This window comes from Scyliorhinus torazame, chromosome 6 (assembly GCF_047496885.1).
Source record: "Scyliorhinus torazame isolate Kashiwa2021f chromosome 6, sScyTor2.1, whole genome shotgun sequence".
Lineage (NCBI taxonomy): Eukaryota > Metazoa > Chordata > Chondrichthyes > Carcharhiniformes > Scyliorhinidae > Scyliorhinus > Scyliorhinus torazame.
This window is the reverse complement of record NC_092712.1, coordinates 149,175,440-149,195,762: the sequence shown is the minus strand read 5'-3', so window position 1 is coordinate 149,195,762 and position 20,323 is coordinate 149,175,440. Positions and strand designations below refer to the sequence as shown.

At 44.5% G+C, this 20,323-nt stretch overlaps 1 protein-coding gene across 6 annotated transcripts in view; it reads right to left on the bottom strand.

The window, feature by feature from the left end:
• The window catches only part of LOC140425064 (tyrosine-protein phosphatase non-receptor type 3-like), a 422,164-nt gene that overhangs the window by 148,541 nt on the left and 253,300 nt on the right, over positions 1-20,323 (bottom strand). For all 6 annotated transcript variants that reach the window (XM_072508895.1, XM_072508894.1, XM_072508892.1 and 3 more), the window contains 2 exons: positions 18,388-18,468; positions 7,199-7,255 (listed from right to left, as the gene is read on the bottom strand). In XM_072508895.1, the coding sequence (XP_072364996.1) occupies positions 7,199-7,255; positions 18,388-18,468 (138 nt within the window). The remainder of the gene's footprint in view (positions 1-7,198; positions 7,256-18,387; positions 18,469-20,323) is intronic.

Here is a 20,323-nt window from a genome sequence, read left to right as displayed (position 1 = left end):
GAACATTCCTGCCTGGTGATTGTTGCGCGATGTCCGTTCATTCGTTGTCGCAGCGTCTGCATGTCCAAGGACAGGATCCTGTCCGTACGTGAGGGTGACGGTATCAAGGGAAATGAAGGAAGCTCTTCATAAGAAATCTGGCACCTGAAAACATTCCCTCTCTGAAATTTCTCTACCAACTCATCTAGGCCAGCGAAACTACCTTCCAGAAACATGTCCTTAAACCTCGCCAACCCCTTCCTCTCTCATGCCCTGAATGATGAATCTAAGCCAGACGGCACAAACCTATGGTTCCTGCAAATTGCAACCAGCTGTAACATGGAAGCCAGTTTAAAATGCTGCCTAAACGTATTCCAAATTCTCAAAGTGCCAACACCACTGGCTCAAAGAGCATCTAGCAGGGCAAAACGGGACTGGTGCAGTAACCAGGGCCCTCAGACTCATTCCTATGCAGAACACCTCCTCCGTCTGCTCCCACATAGAGTCAGGATCCTTGAACCACCCCCGCACCTTATCAATGTTCACCGTCCAGTAGTAACATAGCAAATTAGGTAGTGTCAACCCCCCCCCCCCCCCCCCCCCCCCGCCCCCCGCCCATCCCCTTTGCAAAAAGGTCCAATGCACGCGAGAAGTCTTAGCAGCCCAAACAAAAGTAGATATCAGTTTATTAACCCTGCTAAGAAAAGCCTCGGGAAGAAAGATTGGGAGACACTGGAACAAAACCAAAAATCTCGGGAGAATATTCATCTTCACCGTCTGTACCCTTCCCACTAGTGTCAGAGGGAGGGCAGCCCACCTTCTCAAATCGGCCTTCATCCCATAAGCCAGACTAGTAAAGTTAAGTTTATGGAGTGTGGCCCAGTCAATAGCCATCCGATAATCAGGAACTGGAAGCTAGTTCTGGCTGGACGAAACGGCAGCCTCCCCAGATCAGCTGCCCTCCCCGGAGAAGATTAACTCTTACCCAGATTCAGCTTGTGCCCTGAAAAGGAACTAACTTCTTGAGCAACTCCATTATCTCTCCCACATTGGAGAGAGGGTTTGTGATACATAGTAACAAATCGTCCATGTACAAGGACACTTGATGTGCCCTCCTCCCACGCTCTAACCCTCTCCATCAGGTAGACGATCTCGGCGCCATGCCAGTTGCTCGATTGTTAAGGCAAACAAAAGCGAGACAACAGACATCCCTGCCTTGTACCTTGTTCAGATGGAAATAGCCCGAACTCAGGGAATTAGTACGTACATGTCGTGTTAAGCACAGTAAGATAACACGGGCTGCAACTGGATGCAGCTTTACCTGAGAGATACTCCACACCTTTATTGAATCTGTCACACAGTTAGTTCAATCCTTTGTGAGTTCGACTCTCTGCTAACCTAGTGTGATTAATCTGTCTGACTGAACCAGACAAGCTCTTAGCCACGTGCTGTAGGAGTTATATGATATGTACACCCTGTAGATGTCACCAGTGGAAAGAGGCAGAGTGTGAGTGCCTCGTGCCTTTTATAGTGGGAAACCCACCGCCAAGTGTTCTGCCTGCTGATTGGTTAGGTCCTGTTCTCTGTATTCATTAGCTGCCTGCTTGTATCTCATTATGTGCATGTCTGCAATTCATGACAGCACACTCATGGTGGGAGCCTTGTACAAAAGCCTAATCCATGAAATAAATTTTGGCCCGAAGCTGAACCGCCCCATAATCTCAAAGAGGTACCCCCACTCAATCCTATCGAACTCCTTCTCCACGTCCATCGAATTATCACTCTCACTTGGTCCCTGAGGAGGGCGACAACACAACATTAACATCGCTGCCTCCAGGGAGACAATCCGATCACGATAGTCAGACAGCACCACCTCCACCTTCTGTAATATTGTCCCATGTACCACTATCCGCCAGCCCATATATTCTTTTACATTTAGAGTAGGCAATTATTTTTTTTTCCCAATTAAGGTGCAATTTAGCGTGGCTAATCCACCTAACCAGCACATATTTGGGTTGTGGGGGTGAAACCCACGCAGACATGGGGAGAATGTGCAAACTCCACACAGACAGTGACCCAGCGCCGGGATTTGAACCCGGGTCCGCAGCACCGCAGTCCCAGTGCGAACCACTGCGCCACATTCCACCCATACCATCTTGATCATGGCCATTCGAATTGGGGCCAAAGCCCCCTATATTGCCTTCTCCAGATCCTCAGCGACCACCTGCTGGTGCTTCTTAAATTCATCGGTCAAAAAGCTAACCAACGTCTCAGTGGTCCACTAAAGGGCCACCAGCTCAGCAAAAGCTGCCGCTATTCTCCCGCCGCCAAGGCTCGAGGAACTGGAGTTTGGTGATGATCACTTGCCCGACTTCTGCTTTGTGCTTTTTTAAACCAGTTATTACTCGAATGAGGGGATCGCAGTCCATCAAACTACACCAAATTATCACCCATAAACGGGGCAGAACGGGCCAAAAACCAAATACACTGGCGAGAGCCGCAGCATGTGTTTCTACTCACCACATAGCCACCACCGAAAGTGTCATGACTATTTTTAAGCCATGTTTCCACTATTGCCGCAACATTATAATCGCACACTTCAATTAGTGCTGGTTTTGTTGCTCACCAACCTTATTCACCACAGTTTGCTTACATTACATGCATTTTAATCCTATTCTTTCATTCCTTGTAATCTTTATTAGTCCACTCCTATCTAATACTATTTCCTTCTCTAACTCTCCAACACTCTCACTTGATGCACCTTATTCTTCTTTCTATTTCTATGTGCTGGTGTCCACCCCCCTGCTAAGTTTGTTTAAACCTTCTCCAGCCATACTAGTGAACCTCCTCATGAGCCGCTAGTCTCAGTCCTGTTGATGTGAAATCCAGCTTTTGAATAGGTACCTTTCTCCCGGAACTGGTCCCAATGCCCAGAAATCTGAAGCCCTCCCTCTTCACAAAGAACGGAGCTCTGCAAGTTCAGAAGGAGGTCGGTTAGAGTGAGTCAGGGAAGCAGAGAAATTTGAGACTGCCCTCTCCGTTCTACCTACCCTACCCGCTCTCTTTAATTGTTTGAAAATCTCAACCAATTACCCCTTGACTTCCCAAATGGAATACAAACTGTGTCATCTCCCCTCATAATTCAACCCTTGGTGTCCAGGTATCATTCTAGTAAATCTGCATTGCACTTTCTCCAAGATTAACATGCCTGTCCTAATATGTGGTTCCCTGAATTGCATACAGTAATCCAGATGTGGTATGGCTAGGTCTTTGCTGAAGCCCCCTTGTACAGTAATCCTAGAGAAATAACGGTCAACATCCATTAGCTTTTTAATCTGTTTTTATCTGTTCGTGACATTTTAATAATCTAAGTACCTGAACTCTCTTTGCAGCTCCACAGTTTCTAAGTTTTTGCCATTTAGAAAGTACGGAGTTCTATCCTTTTTAGGTCTCAAACTTACCAACATTGGAACCCATTTGCCACAGTTTTGTCTGTTCATTTAATTTATCAATATTTATTTTTAATGTTATGCTTACTGTGCCACCTGTCTGTTTCATCAACAAATTCAGATTATGTAGCTTTCCATCTCATCACCCAAGACATTAATAGCTATGATGAATAGTTGACGCTTGAACAGGAATACTTGTGGGACAGCCATCTGTCCCATCCTGTCAATTAGAGCGTCTGCCCATCATCCCTACTCACTTCAATTCTACGAAATTGAACTTTAGTTCAATAGTGTCTTGTAAGGGACTTTGTCAAATGCCTTCTGGAAGTCCAGATAAATATCAATAGCCATTCCCTCGGCCACTACTTTGGTTCAGTAAGCATCAACTACCCATTACAAATCCATGGTGTCCATCTCTGATCAGCTGAAAAAAATTACAGTGTTCAGTTCCTTGTCTTTAGTTTTAGATTCCAATCATTTACTGACTAACTAGGCTAGGATTCCCCAGCTTCCCTCCCTCTCCTTTCTTGAATAGCAGCGTGGCATGTTCAAATTTCCAATCTAAAGGACTGTTCCTGAAATATTTCTGGAAAATTATTTAGGGTATCTGCAATTCTCTAATCTACTTCCTCTAAAACCCTGGGATGGAAACCAATTGGTCCTGAGATTTGTCACAATTTAGTGTCTCTTTTCCCATTACTCTGACCTACATTAACTTTGGTCCTGATTCAATATTAGTTTCCTTGGAATGTCTGGCATGCTGACCTCTTCCTCTCTTTTAAATTTTTATTTTTATTTTTATTTTTTACAGTACCCAATTAATTTTTTCCAATTAAGGGGCAATTTAGCGTGACCAATCCACCTACCCTGCACATCTTTGGGTTATGGGGGCGAAACCCACGCAAACACGGGGAGAATGTGCAAACTCCACACAGACAGTGACCCAGAGCCGGGATCGAACCTGGGACCTCGGCGCCGTGAGGCAACAGGGCTAACCCACTGCACCACCGTGCTACCCTCCTCTTCCTCTCTTATAAGTACTGATAAAAAGTAATTATTCAGCATTCCCACCATTTCCTTATTGTCATTGATAATAGCATATTTATCAGTTTTCATGGGGCTGACATTACTCCTGATCATTCTATATTTCCTAACTCTAATTCATATTGATTTTGATATCCCTTGCAAATGTTCCTTTCAGTAGTTCTTACTATCTAGTTTTGTCATCCTTGGTATGTTTTCCTGTTACCAGAGTCTGTGCTTTTATTTATATTTTAAAAAAGTTTTATACTGTCTCTTATGCGGCCTCTTATCTCTTTAATCGTCTATAACTGTCCTTTCTCGCAAATAGAATTCTTGCTCCTTAGGGATATAAACTGGCTTTGTATGGCATTACATTCTATTTTGAACATGTCCCATTGATCTTCTGTCATTTTGCCCATTAACAGACCTGTCCAGTTTACCCTGGGCCATCCGTGTCTCATCCCATTGAAATCAGCAGTACCAAAATCTAGAACCTTCGAAACCGTTTCATGTTTTTCCCTTTCAAACACAGCGTTGAACTCAATCACCTTATGATTGCTATTCGATAAATGTTCAGTACCATTAATCTGTCACTCATTAATAAATCTAATATGGCATACACTATTTTCGTCCTGGAACATATTGCTGCAGAAAACTATCCTAGACACACTGAAGAAATTGATATGCTAGCATGTTCATTCCAATGTATATAAAAGTTAAAATCCTTCATTTAAATCACTCTGCCTTTACTGCATGCCCTTCGAATCTCTGCATTTATACTATCTACCACTTTGTATTTGCTACCAGGGAGCCTCTACACACCTCCCAATACAATTTTAAATCCTTTTATATTTCTTTATTCTAGCCATAAAATCTCCATTATCTGCTTCCCTTTCACTATATATACTGCCTTCCCAGTTCAGCAATTTCATCCATAATACCTAAAGCTACTCCTCTCCCTTTTTGTTTATTCTTTCCTGGGATGAGGGTCACTGACTGGGCCAGCATTTATTTCCCATCCCTAATTGTCCTAATCAGATCACTTTGCAGTCACATCATACATTCCAAATTGCATTAGCATCTCCAATTTATTCAATTTGTTCCTTATACTCTGTGTTTGGCCACACACCCTAACTTTTCCTTTTGCTCTAACATTTTACACATACATTTCTTCTTTCTCTCTTCTGGATTAATTACTTTACATCTTTTGGCTTTCCCATTACCCATGGTGTCTAAAGTATAGTTTTTGACTGTTACTCTAATCTCTTTTGTTTCATTGTATACCAACTATTATGTATGCTACCTTTTCTATCTAACCCCTCCTCCCCCACCCCACCCACCTCCCCCCACCCTACTTACAAGTTTAAAGTCCTGCTGAAAGTCCTGAAGGCAGGAAGAAGGATCTGCTGTGCATGAGAAAGACTCCTGGCCTAGAAGTGGATACAGAGGAGAAGGCGAGGGTAAAACAGCTCAGCAAAATTAGTTGAGATTGGTATGTTCAGGGATGAAACTGGGGCCTTGCCGAAGGACTGACCATGCAGGGTCAGAGAGGAAAATGTCAAAGCGGATAGTTAAAACAAGGCATTGGGTGAGAATAGAAGGAAGGATAAGGTCAGAGGAAAGCAAGGGGAAAGAAGGATCCAGAGGGGTGTTGTTACTTAAGAGTTGTTGAAGCTTGCAGTTCTTGATACCTGAAAGAAAGAAAATAGCTTTTTTGTTAAAACACCAGATGAGTCGAAGGGTGAAATGGAACAGTGTTTCAGAACTACTCTGAAGGAACTGCTGCATTTGGTGGCGTTTGATTTTGAACATGGATTTTCGGAAGCAGTGAAAACAATAGTTTGAGGAATGTGAAATATCATGCAGACATCCAAAATCATGGGTGGCCCCGAAACATGAAGAGTGGAATTTCATTTAGAATTCATGAGACATCAGCTGGAGCCAGAAAGGAAGGAAACACAGCTATGAATGTGAGTAATAGTGTATAGCTGATTAAACTTGAGAAGGAAGATGGAAAACAAATGAAAGTGAATAAGACAAAAGAGACAAACAGAAATTCTGTTGGAGGGAAGAGCAGAATTTCAAGGTGGACCAAACTAAGTGTGTTGTAAAAAAAGGATTATTTATTGGATCGGGAGCCTTGTTCAACACAAATAAATGTTTAAAGTGTATAAGTGGTTGAAAGTTAGCTTCTAGAATTATAGGACTGAGACCGCTGTTGCACAGTGTTTACTGTAGCCAAGGTCCTGTTCCACAGAAATATACTTTTTTATAATGAATTTAAAGGATAAAAAAATGTAAGCAGAAACAATTAAAACAGAAGCTAGGAGCATGAAATCCAGCAATTTCAAGATTGGATTGCTGACCAATGACCACCAGTAGTTTGTTCAGAATCATTTAAAGTTTCTGTAGTAAGGGACCCTCAAAGCAGAGTGAAAAAAAGACATGTGAGAGGTGTAAAGCTGATCAGAGTTGCAGGGGTAAGAATGATAGTCGTAATGATTCGGCATGGGAGACTGAAATTTCAATTAGTTCCCTAGTGGCCCCTTCCTTACACATTCTATGCCATTACACTCCCTTCCTTTGTTCAAGAGAGAAACCATGGAATTGTGCAGGAGGTCAAGACTTTTGCTCTATCCCTTTCATAGCAAACTGAGGCTGTGAAGCAGATATATAAAAATTCCTTTGTTAGATATACAGAGATTGATTTTAGGTCGACCGAAGTTACTGAGAAAGGCTTTACTCACCGGTGATCCTGAGCTTACTCTTGACACAATGAGGGGCATTTTCTGATCAACTCCACCCTGCAAGTAGATAGTGTAGGGGGAATGAGGAGAGGTAAGAAGTGAGATGCTTCAAGATTCTATACACGATATATGATTTCAAAATATTAAATTTTCTGTTCAGAATTTACAATGGAAATTTGTTGTTTTTATATAAACATTTTTTAACCATTACACTTGTTCAGACTTTTCTTGCTCTTTAAAATATTTTAATCTGAAAGAATCCTGCCAGCATAAATGTAGAAGTGATTGGATGAAGTGGCTCAGTTCAGTGCAGATATAGCTGAATTAGAATAGACCATAGAATTCCTACAGTGCAGGTCGAGTTAGCACTGACCCTGAAGGAGGATCCTACCTAGGTCCACTCCCCCACCACAACCCAGTGACCATAACCCCACCTAACCTACATTAAGGGGCAACTGATCGTGGCCAATCCAGCTAACCTGCGCATCCTTGGACAGAGGGAGAAAACCCACACAAACTTCCCAAGGCCGGAATTGAACCCGGTCCCTGGCGCTGTGAGGCAGTAGTGCTGACCACAATGACTTTGTGCCACCGGTTAGTTGTGTATAACAAAAATGAAGGATTATATGACTATCTACTGGAATTTATTAAATTTCACATTTGGTGGGTTTTGCAATTGTGTCAAAGTCAGGTCATGACTTAATAATTTAAGAAAAATATTCAATAGATCAACAAAGAAAGACAAAATTAAATTAAAGTTGTTTATTATTTGTTATTCAATTTCAAAATAGTTACAATAGTACAAATATGGGCTCCAAACCAGTGTGTCACAATGTAGTCACAGTAAGTCGTGCTATCAGTAAATTACATTGAGCAAAGGACAAATAATTTTCACAATGTGGGGGGTGAATCAATAAATTTGAACAGTCCATCACTCAAATTAATTTACCAGCAGCCAGATAGAGAGCACTTGTTGCTAACTTTTGGTTGGTTCTTAATTTGGCTCTATCTAATCACGTTTGCTCAAGAGTCGCCAGGTATCTTTCGACACCGCCACAAGGTTCAGAACCGAATACTGATCAATGACTTGATACACCAGTTAGTAAGTTCAAAAAACAATGCTCATTTATTTACACACAGTCAAATCTACTCATGCATAAACTCTACAAACTAAACTACCACTATTACTAAAGCCTATACTTAGCTTTGGGCACCCACTCAGTCAGAGGAACAATGGCCGTTGCTCAGTTCTGAGGCTGCTGGGTTGAGCTGTTTACAGGGTAGCAACTAGGAGCGTCTATCTCGTAGCGTGCGTTGACTTGGAACTTACTTGGTCTGCTGTAGCTGCTCGGCAGGTCTCTCTCTTCGCTGAGAGCCAAAGCCAAAGGAGGGCGTTCTCCCTTGGGGGATACCTTTTATACCGAAAAAGGCTTTGCGCTCTTTTGGGCAGGCCTTGAACTTGGCCTCAACTAATTGGGTCTTTCCCAATCATCGGTATCGATTTTCCTCCAATAGAGGGGTGGTTCCCTGATCGCTGGGCGTGTCCTGGTGACTGTCAGTCAGCTTTGTCTTAGCTTCTTTTGGTGCCGGGGAGTCTGTCCCAACATTGTGAATCTAAATGTTTCCCTTTTGTCCCCGGAGATGGCTCATTAGTATGTAAATCGTTTGGTAGTTTCTGTCCTGTCTGAGCGTTTAAAGTTCTAATCAACAGACAGAGCTTGCACCTGGTTGTTTCTTAGCATTGTCCAATTTTCCCTGCAGTCTTTGCAAGTGTCCATTTTGTAATCGGGACGTGGCCATCCCAGATGGCTACATGCCCTCCTTGTGATCCTCAACGCGAAGCGTGAAGGATCATATTACCATGGCACCTTCATCCTCTGATCCCCGGCGCACCCATGCTTAGGCTCTACACTGTTCTATTCTATGCAACACAATTTTACCTAAACCATTTTAAATACATTCATTATCAAAATATTCTATGGGGCGCTATGACATTAATACATGCATTGCAAAAAAATTAAAAAACTGGAACCTCTAACTACTCTCAATAAACTATCCTCATTTAAACAATCCAAAAATACAAACAATCCAAAAATAATCGATACATCTTAAACTGTACAAAATAGCAGCACACAAATTTCTCTGGCCTGGCAGTCAGACACAGAGTTTTACATCTCTTTATTCCATAGAATACATTAAACAAGATGGATGCTCTTTAATCCGTCCCAATGGGTTCAGGGGTCTGGTGAAATCCGAAATGGGGGACCTAAATCTGTATCGTGCGAGAGCGATATGCTCTGTTTCGCCATTTCCTGACTCTAAACGTTTGCACGACACTGCAAAGTATCGCCAGCACTAAGAGTGCTTCGACTACATATGAGAGCGAGTACCAGGTGATAAACTTATCATACCAGGTCGGGGTATTGCTAGCTGTCGCTGGGCTAGTTATCTCGGGGTTTCCGTGTATTGCAGGGGTGAGAGTCATTTACGGTTTGTGTGGTAGGGGTCAGGGGGGTAGCGTCCGCGCGAAACTGAAGGGATCCTGCTAAGATCCATGTGAAGACGAAGGCTGTCTTCATCTTTGTCGGACGTCTTTGTCTTCCTCTGTGGTTCCTGCGTTACTGGAGTTCTGTGAACACAAGCATAATTTCTCTTATTATCTTGCTTAAGATCTCGTATGTCTATCTGTCTGTCCTTTACAGCCAATTTCCCTTTACAATTGGCCACCATCAGTGACTCCCTCATTTTTTTCAAAAACCGAATATTTGGACAAGACATCTAAGAAAATACTGCTGTACTGCGAGTCATCTTGCAGCCTGTGAGATTTACCATCCCAGTGTTTGAGGATGTAAATAGCATAGGGAAGCAACCTAAAGGTTGCCAAAACCAAACAAAATAATTTTGACCGTAACGAGCCAAAATGGGGTGCGTATGGGCCGCGGCGGGTAAGAAATGGGTGGAATCCCCGGGTAGGACGGTGATCAATGTCGTATGTGCTCTACCCGAGCGTAGCTGACCAGAGGGGGGTCCTCAGGCAGGGCGGGGACCAATGCCGTTTCTCCACTGCCTGAGCAACCGGCAAGAACAGGTAAGAATGTGGTCGTCGTTGGGGGCTGCCTCTCGAATTAGGAGAGCAACTATGAGTCGGGTTCTGTCGACAGACTAGTTCCTCTGAACTATTGTCTGGGACAAACTTGTACCTTTAACAAGGTTCTGTCGACAAACTAGTTCCTCTGAACTATTGTCTGCGATAAACTTGTTCCATTAACAAGTTTCTGGGGACAAACTAGATCCTCTTAACAGCCACTGGCCGTCAAAGGGGGTGGTGACGTGGGGCCATGAAAAACTTTCCGAGTTTACACACAACACTTAACGATAACACTAACGAACAAACATTCAACAAACATGGTGCAGGTTCCATCAGCAAGGACACCGTATCTCTCCATCGGTTCCTTTTTTCTCCATCATCTGGACACCTCACTGCTCAATAGAGAACAGGGTCGCAAAGGGATTTGTTTGGTGGGAGTCAGACTCTAAGTCGTCATCTTCTCCCTGCTGCCAAACTCTGGTCTGTAGTAACCGTGCTAAAGCTGCTTGGGGCGAATTGGGGTCCATCTTATCATTCCGGATGAGCCTGAATGAATTGTCTCGGTGCCAGAATCGTGTGTCGAGGTTGGAGCTACGATGCTTCAATCCGTAATCGTCGGGCGGTGGGTCTGGGTCAGGGGCTTTGATATAAGTGATTTCAAATGGGTCGGTAGAATCATCTCAGATTCACTGGGAGTGGGGCCTGGTGCAGGGGTGTAGTCGTATCGTGGTGTGCTGTGGCTATCGTCATCTTGATCGCTATCACTGTCGCTGTTGCTGCTGGTTGAGGGAAGGGAGAGGCGGAGTCATGCCTCTGGGGGCGGAGTTGAAGTTGTGTCTGAGGGTGGGCTGGAGTGGTTGGCGGAGGGTAGGAATATGTCATCTGTGGGCGGGGCGTGATCGTCTGCTGCTGCGAGCAGGATGTGGTGTGTGTGGTTATTCTGTGAGCCATAAGCCTTGAGCTGGTTTATATGAAACCACGCAGACTTACCATTGGGATAGGTTATTTTGTATACTGAGGGGCTGATTTTGTCCGAAATGGAGTACGGTCCAGAAAGTTTTGGGGAGAGGAATGAACTGGGGTTGTAAAGGGAAAGCATAACTTTTTTCCCTACTGTAAACTCAGTGGCGCGTACTGTTTTGTCGAAACAGGCCTTGCTCTGTTTCTTCCTGGTTCCAAGTCTCACTGCTACGGCGCGTTGGGCTGCCTTTATGTTCTGCACTAGTTGTGTGACCGCGTTTTCATGTGTGAGGGCTGTAACTGCGGGGCTGGCTATATCCAGTCCTAGTAAATACTCAGTGCCTTTCATGAGGCGTCCGGTCATGAGGGTGTGGGGGGTGAAACCTCTGGATGTAGATACTGTGTTTCTTAAAAACATCAAAGCAAATGGGAGTACTGAATCCCAGGTGCTATTATTTTGCTGAACCATTTTCCTGAGGGTGGCTTTCAATGTCCTATTCATTCGTTCTACAATACCACTTGACTGGGAGTGGTATGCGATATGGAACTTTTGTGTAATTCCGAAAATCGTGAGGATGTTTTTCATTACACGTCCGGTGAAATGGGAGCCTTGGTCGGACTCTATACTGCGTGGGAGGCCCCATCTTGTAAAGATGTGGTGTGTTAAGATTTTAGCTGTCGTCTTGGCAGTATTAGTTCTTGACGGAAATGTTTCCACCCATTTTGTGAAGATGTCTATACTTGTAACCATTTCTGCACGGGGGTAGGGGTCCTATATAATCTATCTGGAGATTTGTCCAGGGTCCATTAACGGGGCAGGTATGGCTAAGTTGAGCCTTTTTAGCATATCTGTCCGGATTGTTCTGGGCACAGATTAAACAATTCTCTACGTAGTCTGTGACATCGATTTTAAATCAAGCCACCAGCAAAGCGGTCTGAGGTGGGCTAGGGTGGGTTCAATTCCTTGGTGTCCATGATTGTCATAGAACTGACAAAATGATCTGGTTCCTGTCATGGCTGGGAACTATATAAATGCCATCCTTTAAAATCACACCGTCGTGTGTGGTGATTGCATGTCTAAACTTGTCGTACGGGGCTGGAAAGGTTCCCTTTAAAACGTCCCTGAGTTTCTCGTCCTCTTTCTGGGCCTTCGCTAAATCCTGAATGTTGGTCTGTGAGACCTGAACTGCGTGTACTGGGGTGCTTTCGGGGGGGGGGGGTTCCAAAAATAACCATGCCTGGAGCCTGCCTTCGCTAGGGCATCTGCTTTAACGTTACCAGGGGGGGGGGGAAGAACGGTGATGACTGCGAACTTTAATTATGCCGTATTTCCTATCCTTCGCTGTCTCTAAGATATGGCGGAGTAATGGGGCTGAGGGTAGGGGTTTACCGTCCGCGGAAACAAATCCTCTTGTTTCCCAGAGTGGTAGTAACTCTGTCAAACTATTACAGACATACAAGCTGTCTGAATAGATGTCTGCTGGGGTCGGGAAAGAGTCTGGGTGGTCTACAATATACGCAATTGCTGCCAGCTCTGCTGCCTGCGAGCCTAAGTGTCCTGGCAACTTCAAGGAAATTACATCTAGGGCATGTCCCTGCACGTCCTCTACATGTATACCGCAACCGGTAATTCTCTCTCCATTTAACACTGTGGATGAGCCATCCACATATATCTTCAGGGGTGCGCACGTGTCTGTGGGCTGGGGTCTCTGGAGTGTACTACCTGTTTTCCTGGGGGATGTTTTGGGAATAAATGGGCCTGTGTTTTGTGGTGATGATGTCACATTCGTGAGGGGTGCCTGCATACTGCAGATTATCGGCAAGGAATGTGTGGGTTTTGGTTCTCTTTACCGTGATGTCCCGTCCCTGTAAAAGAAGGGTCCAACGGGCTGCACGGATTTGGCTGACTGTGCCATCTTTAAGTCGGCCATCTAACAATAGCTGTGTCGTTGTGTGTTCTGTGAAAATGGTGATGTGGTTGAGTCCTGTAATGTATGCGAAGTATTGCACTGCCCAAAAAACTGCGAGCAGGTGCCTTTCACAGGCAGAAAATCCTTGCTCTACGGGGTCTAACATGCGTGAGGCGTATGCTACGGGGCGTAACTGGTCGTGGCGTTCCTGGAGGAGCACGGCCGAAAGGGTTCGGTCGGTGCTTGCTACCTCTATAGCGTACGGGGAATGTGGATCTGGGACCTGTAGTGCGGGGGCTGTGCTGAGTGTTCTTTTTAAAGTGCCCACGGCATCTGTCTGCTGTGGAAGCCATTCCCAAGGTGCCTGCTTCTTGAGAAGTTCGGAAAGGGGCGCTGCTTTAGTGGCAAAACGGTCAATATGGTTTCGGCAGCAACCAACTAGTCCTAAAAATGAACGGAGGGCTGAGCCATTGTGGGGAAGGGGCAATTTGACGATCGAGTCAATTCTCTTGTGCTCGATCTCGCGTTTACCATGAGTGATCACAGTTCCCAAGTAAATCGCTTTTTCTTTCAGAATCTGGGCCTTCTTGGGGTTGACTTTACATCCAATTTCTTTTAGGAGAGCTAGGAGTTCGGCGAGAAACAAAATGTGCTCTCCCTTTGCGTCTGTCTGTAGTAACAAGTCGTCTACATATTGGACCAGACAATCGGGGCGGGAAAATTTTGCTAAACCATTTGCCAGCTGTCGGTGGAAAATGGAGGGGGAGTTGTGGAAGCCTTGTGGAAGGCACGTCCACATGAACTGTTGCCCTTGGAATGTAAAGGTGAATTTGTACTGGCACGCTTTAGCCAATGGAATGGGCCAGAAGCCATTACTAATGTCCAAAACCAAAAAAAACGTTTGACTGGAGTCCCTGTTTGAGCATGGTCTCGGGACTCGTGGCTACGGTGGGGGCTGCTGCTGGGGTTACTTTGTTCAGTTCCCGGTAATCAATGGTCAGTCGCCATGATCCATCCGGTTTCCTGACGGGCCAAATCGGTGCGTTGCTTGTGGAGGCTACTGATCGGAGTACGCCTTGATCCAACAAACTCTCTATTACTTTGGAGATTTCTCCCTCTGCTTCCTGGGGAAATCCGTACTGCTTCTGGGGTTTAGGGCCGGGACCTGTAATGTTCACAAAGCCAATCAAACTGCCACAGTCGTGTTTGTGCTGTGCAAATGCTGCTTTGTGTTCCTGCAGGACTGCCCTAATCTGTTTGTCGAACCAGAGGTCTCCTACCGAGTTAATCCTATTTACGTATTCTCCTACTGTGAGTGTGGCGGGGGCTCGTGCTGCCTTTGCCATTTTCCATACACACTTGTTCACTGGGTCGAAAGAAAGGTTATGGGAGCTCATGAGGATATGATCCCAAGGATATGTTCTGCTGTCTGGGGCAGATCAACTAAAACCACGGGGTGCTTGGTTGCGATGTTCCCTATCTGTATTGCTATAGGGGCTGTGATGTGTCGCTGTTGTAAATGGCCTGTAAAACTGCTGAGTGTAATGGTGTCTGTTGTGGGCCACGTGTCTCGCTGGAACATCGTGGAGGAATTGAGTGCGGTGTGGGACCCTCCTGTGTCCCAAAGAAATTCCACGGGTTGTCCCCGAACTTTGCCCGCTACTACCGGTCTACCGGACTTGTCCCAAAGTGTGTCGCAGACCCAAGTTGGGGAGCCCGAACACCGTCAGTCGGTGCCGTTCATGTCTGTACTCTCTGAACGGGCGCTAACGCTATGGATCGGCTTTGCCCTATTCTTGTTTAGGCTGCCTGTCTGCTGCTTCTGGGGCGCGTTGCACTCTCGTGCAAAGTGTCCTAGCGGTCCACAATTATAACATTCTTGAGGTTTTGGCTGGGGTTGGCTGTTCCTATCCTCATTTACCCATGCAGGGTTCTGGTGTGCCTTAACTGGGTTCATTTCTACCTGCTCTTCATCGGGTGTTATAAATGCGGTTTTGCCTGCAATTGATTGCTCCCAAGCGCGGGACAATCTCTTCAAAACCCATTTTTCATTGTGGGCCTCATCTGAGGGGTCATAATTTGCGCAAGTTTTTCGTCCTGCATGGGAGACTAGAATTCGGGTCCATTTGGCCATATTATCGGGGGACAAATGGGCGCGGGCTAACTCTCCAAAAACTGCAGTAAAGTGAATCCACAAACGTCCAGCAAACGCTGTGGGGTGCTCTGTCTTCTTTTGCCTACACTTATTTAGGCCTTCTACGGGGTCTCCTCTGTTAAAGCCGATCGCATCAAGGATCGCTGTGTGCATCTCTTGGAGTGTGCATCCTCCTGCATTCTGTGGGTCGGGAAGGGCTGCTACGACTGAAGGGTCGAGGCTTAAAACTGTGAGCTTCACTTGCTCCTTTTTGTCCTGGCCGTACATGGTAGCCTGTTGTCGGATTTTCGCGAAAAATTGGTGGGGGTCTGATGTGGGAAGGAATGGTGTAATTTTTCCACACATGTCCCGTATTTGGGTCACGGTTAATGGGGTTGTGTAAAGGAAGTCTGCTTCTCCTTCTCCTGCGGCGTGTGGTCACAGGATTCATGGGGGTGTGTTCTGCCTGTTCGGTTGGGGGTTGGGCATTTTCCTTTTCTGGGGCTTTTCCTGCATACATGTCCCATGTACGTATCTATGGGCAGTCTCGTTCAATTCCTGCCAATCGGGGCCGTTGTCATGATCTAATTGGGGTCCGAATGTACTCTGAAAGCCAATTTGCACGGACAGCAGAGATTGCAATTCTGCAATTTGCTTCCGGCACTTTGCATGGTCTACTGAGCTCTGCCTTTGTTCCGTTGTGGATGTATGGAGTGCTCGTAGGGCTGCTTTTAAATCGTTGGACTATTTCTGCAATTTCTCAACTTGCTGTTCTGTTTCTTGTCTTACCAAGACCGCACGTTGCGTGTCCTGGTAGGCCTTATCATATTGTGTCTGAAAGCGCGAGACAAGACTGATGTGCCCCCTTGGCATCATCCACTTCTCTGTCCCTTGCTGCTAACTGCTCTTTCAGATCTCGATTCTTTTTCTCTACCTCACTCACGTCTACCTCACTACTTCTGTCTCTCTCCTCTATCTCTCTATGGAGCGTCCTAACGACCTCCTTTGTGCCTCGCAATTGTGCAAAACAGGACACGATTGCCATCGGCTTGCGAGCTTTCCCCAAGCTCTTCTTGTGGATCTCTGACAGGTTCTCCCACCAAGTATGTCCTGTACTCCCGGATCCTGTTTCCTCATTATCACAGAATTCACTCCAAAGGGGCCATCCTTTCCCTTTGAGATATTTCCACATCTCTTCTTCCCAAATGGGACACTGTCCTAACTCTACTGCTGGTCGCTGCGACCTCGAATTCCTGGGGGTTCATAAGGCGTTCCACTGCCTTCATTGCCATTCTCTCTACTAGGATCTCTAACCAATTTGGAACAGGGGGTGATAAAGCAGTGATGTAAACATGGATACGGCTTACGCTAATTTCCGGCCTACAAAACTCACAACAGTTTTTTCCAACAAAATCTCTCAGGCTTACCTTATATCCCTGTTAGTACGCATGCATTAACACATTTCCGAATCTCAGAGGCTTGATCAGTACTGTTTTGACGCTTGTGGTTTTTCTTTCTGTTCCCAATTGGATTCTCAATTCAAATTTTGGGTGTTCTCAGAGTGGTTAGGATACTTCTAAATCGAGTCCCACCAGAGTCGCCAGTAAATGTTGCTAACTTTTGGTTGGTTCTTAATTTGGCTCTATTTAATCATGCTTGCTCAAGAGTCGCCAGGTATCTTTCGACACAGCCACAAGGTTCAGAACCGAATACTGATCAATGACTCGATACACCAGTTTGTAAGTTCAAAAGCAATGCTCATTTATTTACACACAGTCATATCTACTCATGCATAAACTCTACAAACTAAACTACCACTATTACTAAAGCCTATACTTAGCTTTGGGCACCCACTCAGTCAGAGGAACAATGGCCGTTGCTCGGTTCTGAGGCTGCTGGGTTGAGCTGTTTACAGGAGCAACTAGGAGCGTCTATCTCGTAGCGTGCGTTGACTTGGAACTTACTTGGTCTGCTGTAGCTGCTAGGCAGGTCTCTCTCTTCGCTGAGAGCCAAAGCCAAAGGAGGCCGTTCTCCCTTGGGGGATACCTTTTATACCCAAAAGGGCTTTGCGCTCTTTTGGGCAGGCCTTGAACTTGGCCTCAACTAATTGGGTCTTTTCCCAATCATCGGTATCGATTTTCCTCCAATAGAGGGGTGGTTCCCTGATCGCTGGGCGTGTCCTGGTGACTGTCAGTCAGCTTTGTCTTAGCTTCTTCTGGTGCCGGGGAGTCTGTCCTAACATTGTGAATCTAAATGTTTCCCTTTTGTCCCCGGAGATGGCTCATTAGTATGTAAATCGTTTGGTAGTTTCTGTCCTGTCTGAGCGTTTAAGGTTCTAATCAACAGACAGAGCTTGCACCTGCTTGTTTCTTAGCATTGTCCAATTTTCTCTGCAGTCTTTGCAAGTGTCCATTTTGTAATCGGGACGTGGCCATCCCAGATGGCTACACACTGTGGCAAGGATTCATGGCATGTTGCAGCTGTTCCCTTGGTTTATACAACAAGAAAAACAGGAGAACAAAGTTAATTCTCTCACCCCAGATACACCACAACCATAGAGTCAGAGGTTTACAGCATGAAAACAGGCCCTACAGCCTAACTTGTCTATGCCGCACAGTTTTTACCACTAAGCTAGTCCCAATTGTCCGCATTTGGCCCATAATCCTCTATACCCATCTTTCCCATTTGACTGTCTAAATGCTTTTTAAAAGACAAAATTGTACCCACCTCTACTACTGCCTCTGACAGCTCGTTCCAGACACTCACCACCCACTGTGTGAAAAAACTGCCCCTCTGGACCCTTTTGTATTTCTCCTCTCTCATCTTAAACCTCTGCCCTCTAGTTTTAGACTCCCCTACCTTTGGGAAAAGATGTTGACTATCTAATCAAAAATAAATACAATGACCAATCAGAGAATTCTAGAGTTAGTTTGGTTCTTATAAATGAACAGTGATAATTAAGAGCCTGATGTGTAACTATGCCATTTCACTACACTGTGTGTCCTGAAATGTTATGTTTTGCATTATACAGTTTATTTCTATATATTACAGTCCTTACAGGAACATTAGTAATGAAAGCTACACTTATGGTATTTACCTTTAAATTGAAGCCAAATTTTCCTTCATCAGGTATCATTCGAACCCAAAGCAAGCTATCGTCAGTGTTTGCCAGATTGGTCTGGAAGGAAGAACAAGTCAACTTTACTGTGCAGGATTTAATGAAAGATACTATTACAGCCTCTCAATTTGCACACTATATAATTATTCAGATCATGCCTTGCAGTTATCCAGTTAAAAGAGAATGTCAAGACTAAGCTGAGTGCACTCAACATATATAAATTGGGATGACACTGGGCAGGTGAGAGAGAATTGTTGTTGTTCGAAACATAGAAAATAGAAGCTGAAGGAGGCCATTCGGCCCTTTTGAGCCTGCTCCGCCATTCATTATAATCATGGCTGATTCAAGATATCAAGTTCAATACCCTGATCCCATACTTCCCCCATATTCCTTTAGCCCCAAGAGATATATCTAATTCCTTCTTGAAATTACACAATGTTTTGGCCTCAACTACTTTCTGTGGTAGCGAATTCCACAGATTCATCACAGTCTGGGTGAAGAAATTTCTCCTTACCTCAGCCCTAAAAGACCCCTAATCATGGACTCCCCCACCATTAGGAACATTCTTTCTGAATCTACCCTGTCTAATCCTGTTAGAATTTTGTAAGTTTCTATGAGATCCCCTCTCACGCTTCTAAATTCCGATGAATATAATCCTAACCAACTTAGTTTCTCCTTGTATGACAGTCCCGCCATCCCAGGAATCAGCTTGGTAAACCTTTGCTGCACTCTCTCCATAGCAAGAACATCCTTCCACAGATAAGGGTACCAAGCCTGCACACAATACTCCAGGTGTGGCCTCACGAATGCCCTATATAATTGCAGTAAAACATCTCTCTTCCTCAACTCAAATACTCCCGCTATGAAGGTCAACATACCATTTGCCTTCTTTACTGCATGCTTTACCTGCACGCTTAAGGGACTGATGCATGAGGACACCAAAGTCTCGCTGAGTATCCATCCCTCTCAATTTACACCCATGTAAATAATAATCTGCCTTCCTATTTTTACATGTTTAATCCTAATGTGAACATTTAAATGAAACATCAATAGAAATCACTTGTATCTCAGTCATACATTATCCATAGTATATTAACCTATTTCTGTGATAACAATTAACTAATTAAAAAAGACACTTAGGAGAGCTGAACAAATAAAGTTTGTCTGCTTTCATTTCAAATTGACTGTTATACAGTCCTGATTTTTAACATTTATTTTTAAACAGTAGGCTCCTTTTGTTTCTTTTCTTTTTCATGGTGTCTTCAATCACATACCAGATAGTCAAGATGTGGAGATGCCGGCGTTGGACTGGGGTGAGCACAGTACAAAGTCTTACAACACCAGGTTAAAGTTTGGCATCTTTGAATTTGTCTATATATGTGTTTCTGGAACATACCTCTTCATTCACCTGAGGAAGGAGCAGTGCTCCGAAAGCTAGTGATATCGAAACAAACCTGTTGGACTTTAACCTGGTGTTGTAAGACTTCGTACTGTGCCCAGATAGTCAAGAAGGCAGAAAGGGGACCTATGTGAGCATCCGCTGTCAGCCAAAGTTTCAAACTGTTATTAAAATTCCAATAACGGTGAAGGCAGCAATCTCCCTCTGAAGTTTTTTCCTTTTAATGTTGCAGTTCATAACTGAGATTGGGAATTTGGTTGTGCAATTGTTCTTGTGTGCATTAATGTTCTAATATTCCATGTTACTTGGTCTTGCATCAAACCATAAAACTAATTTTATAAACACAGCTACTATTTAAGACTGTATATGAATTAAAGTGAATTATACCACATTTTACTTTGTGTATAAAGAACTTCCAGAATTTTTGTTATTTTGCCTATCTTGTAATGCCTAGTTCTTCCCACCTTTCCTTCTAATATCAAAACTGTTGATCATTATAGCTTGTTTGTTTTGACT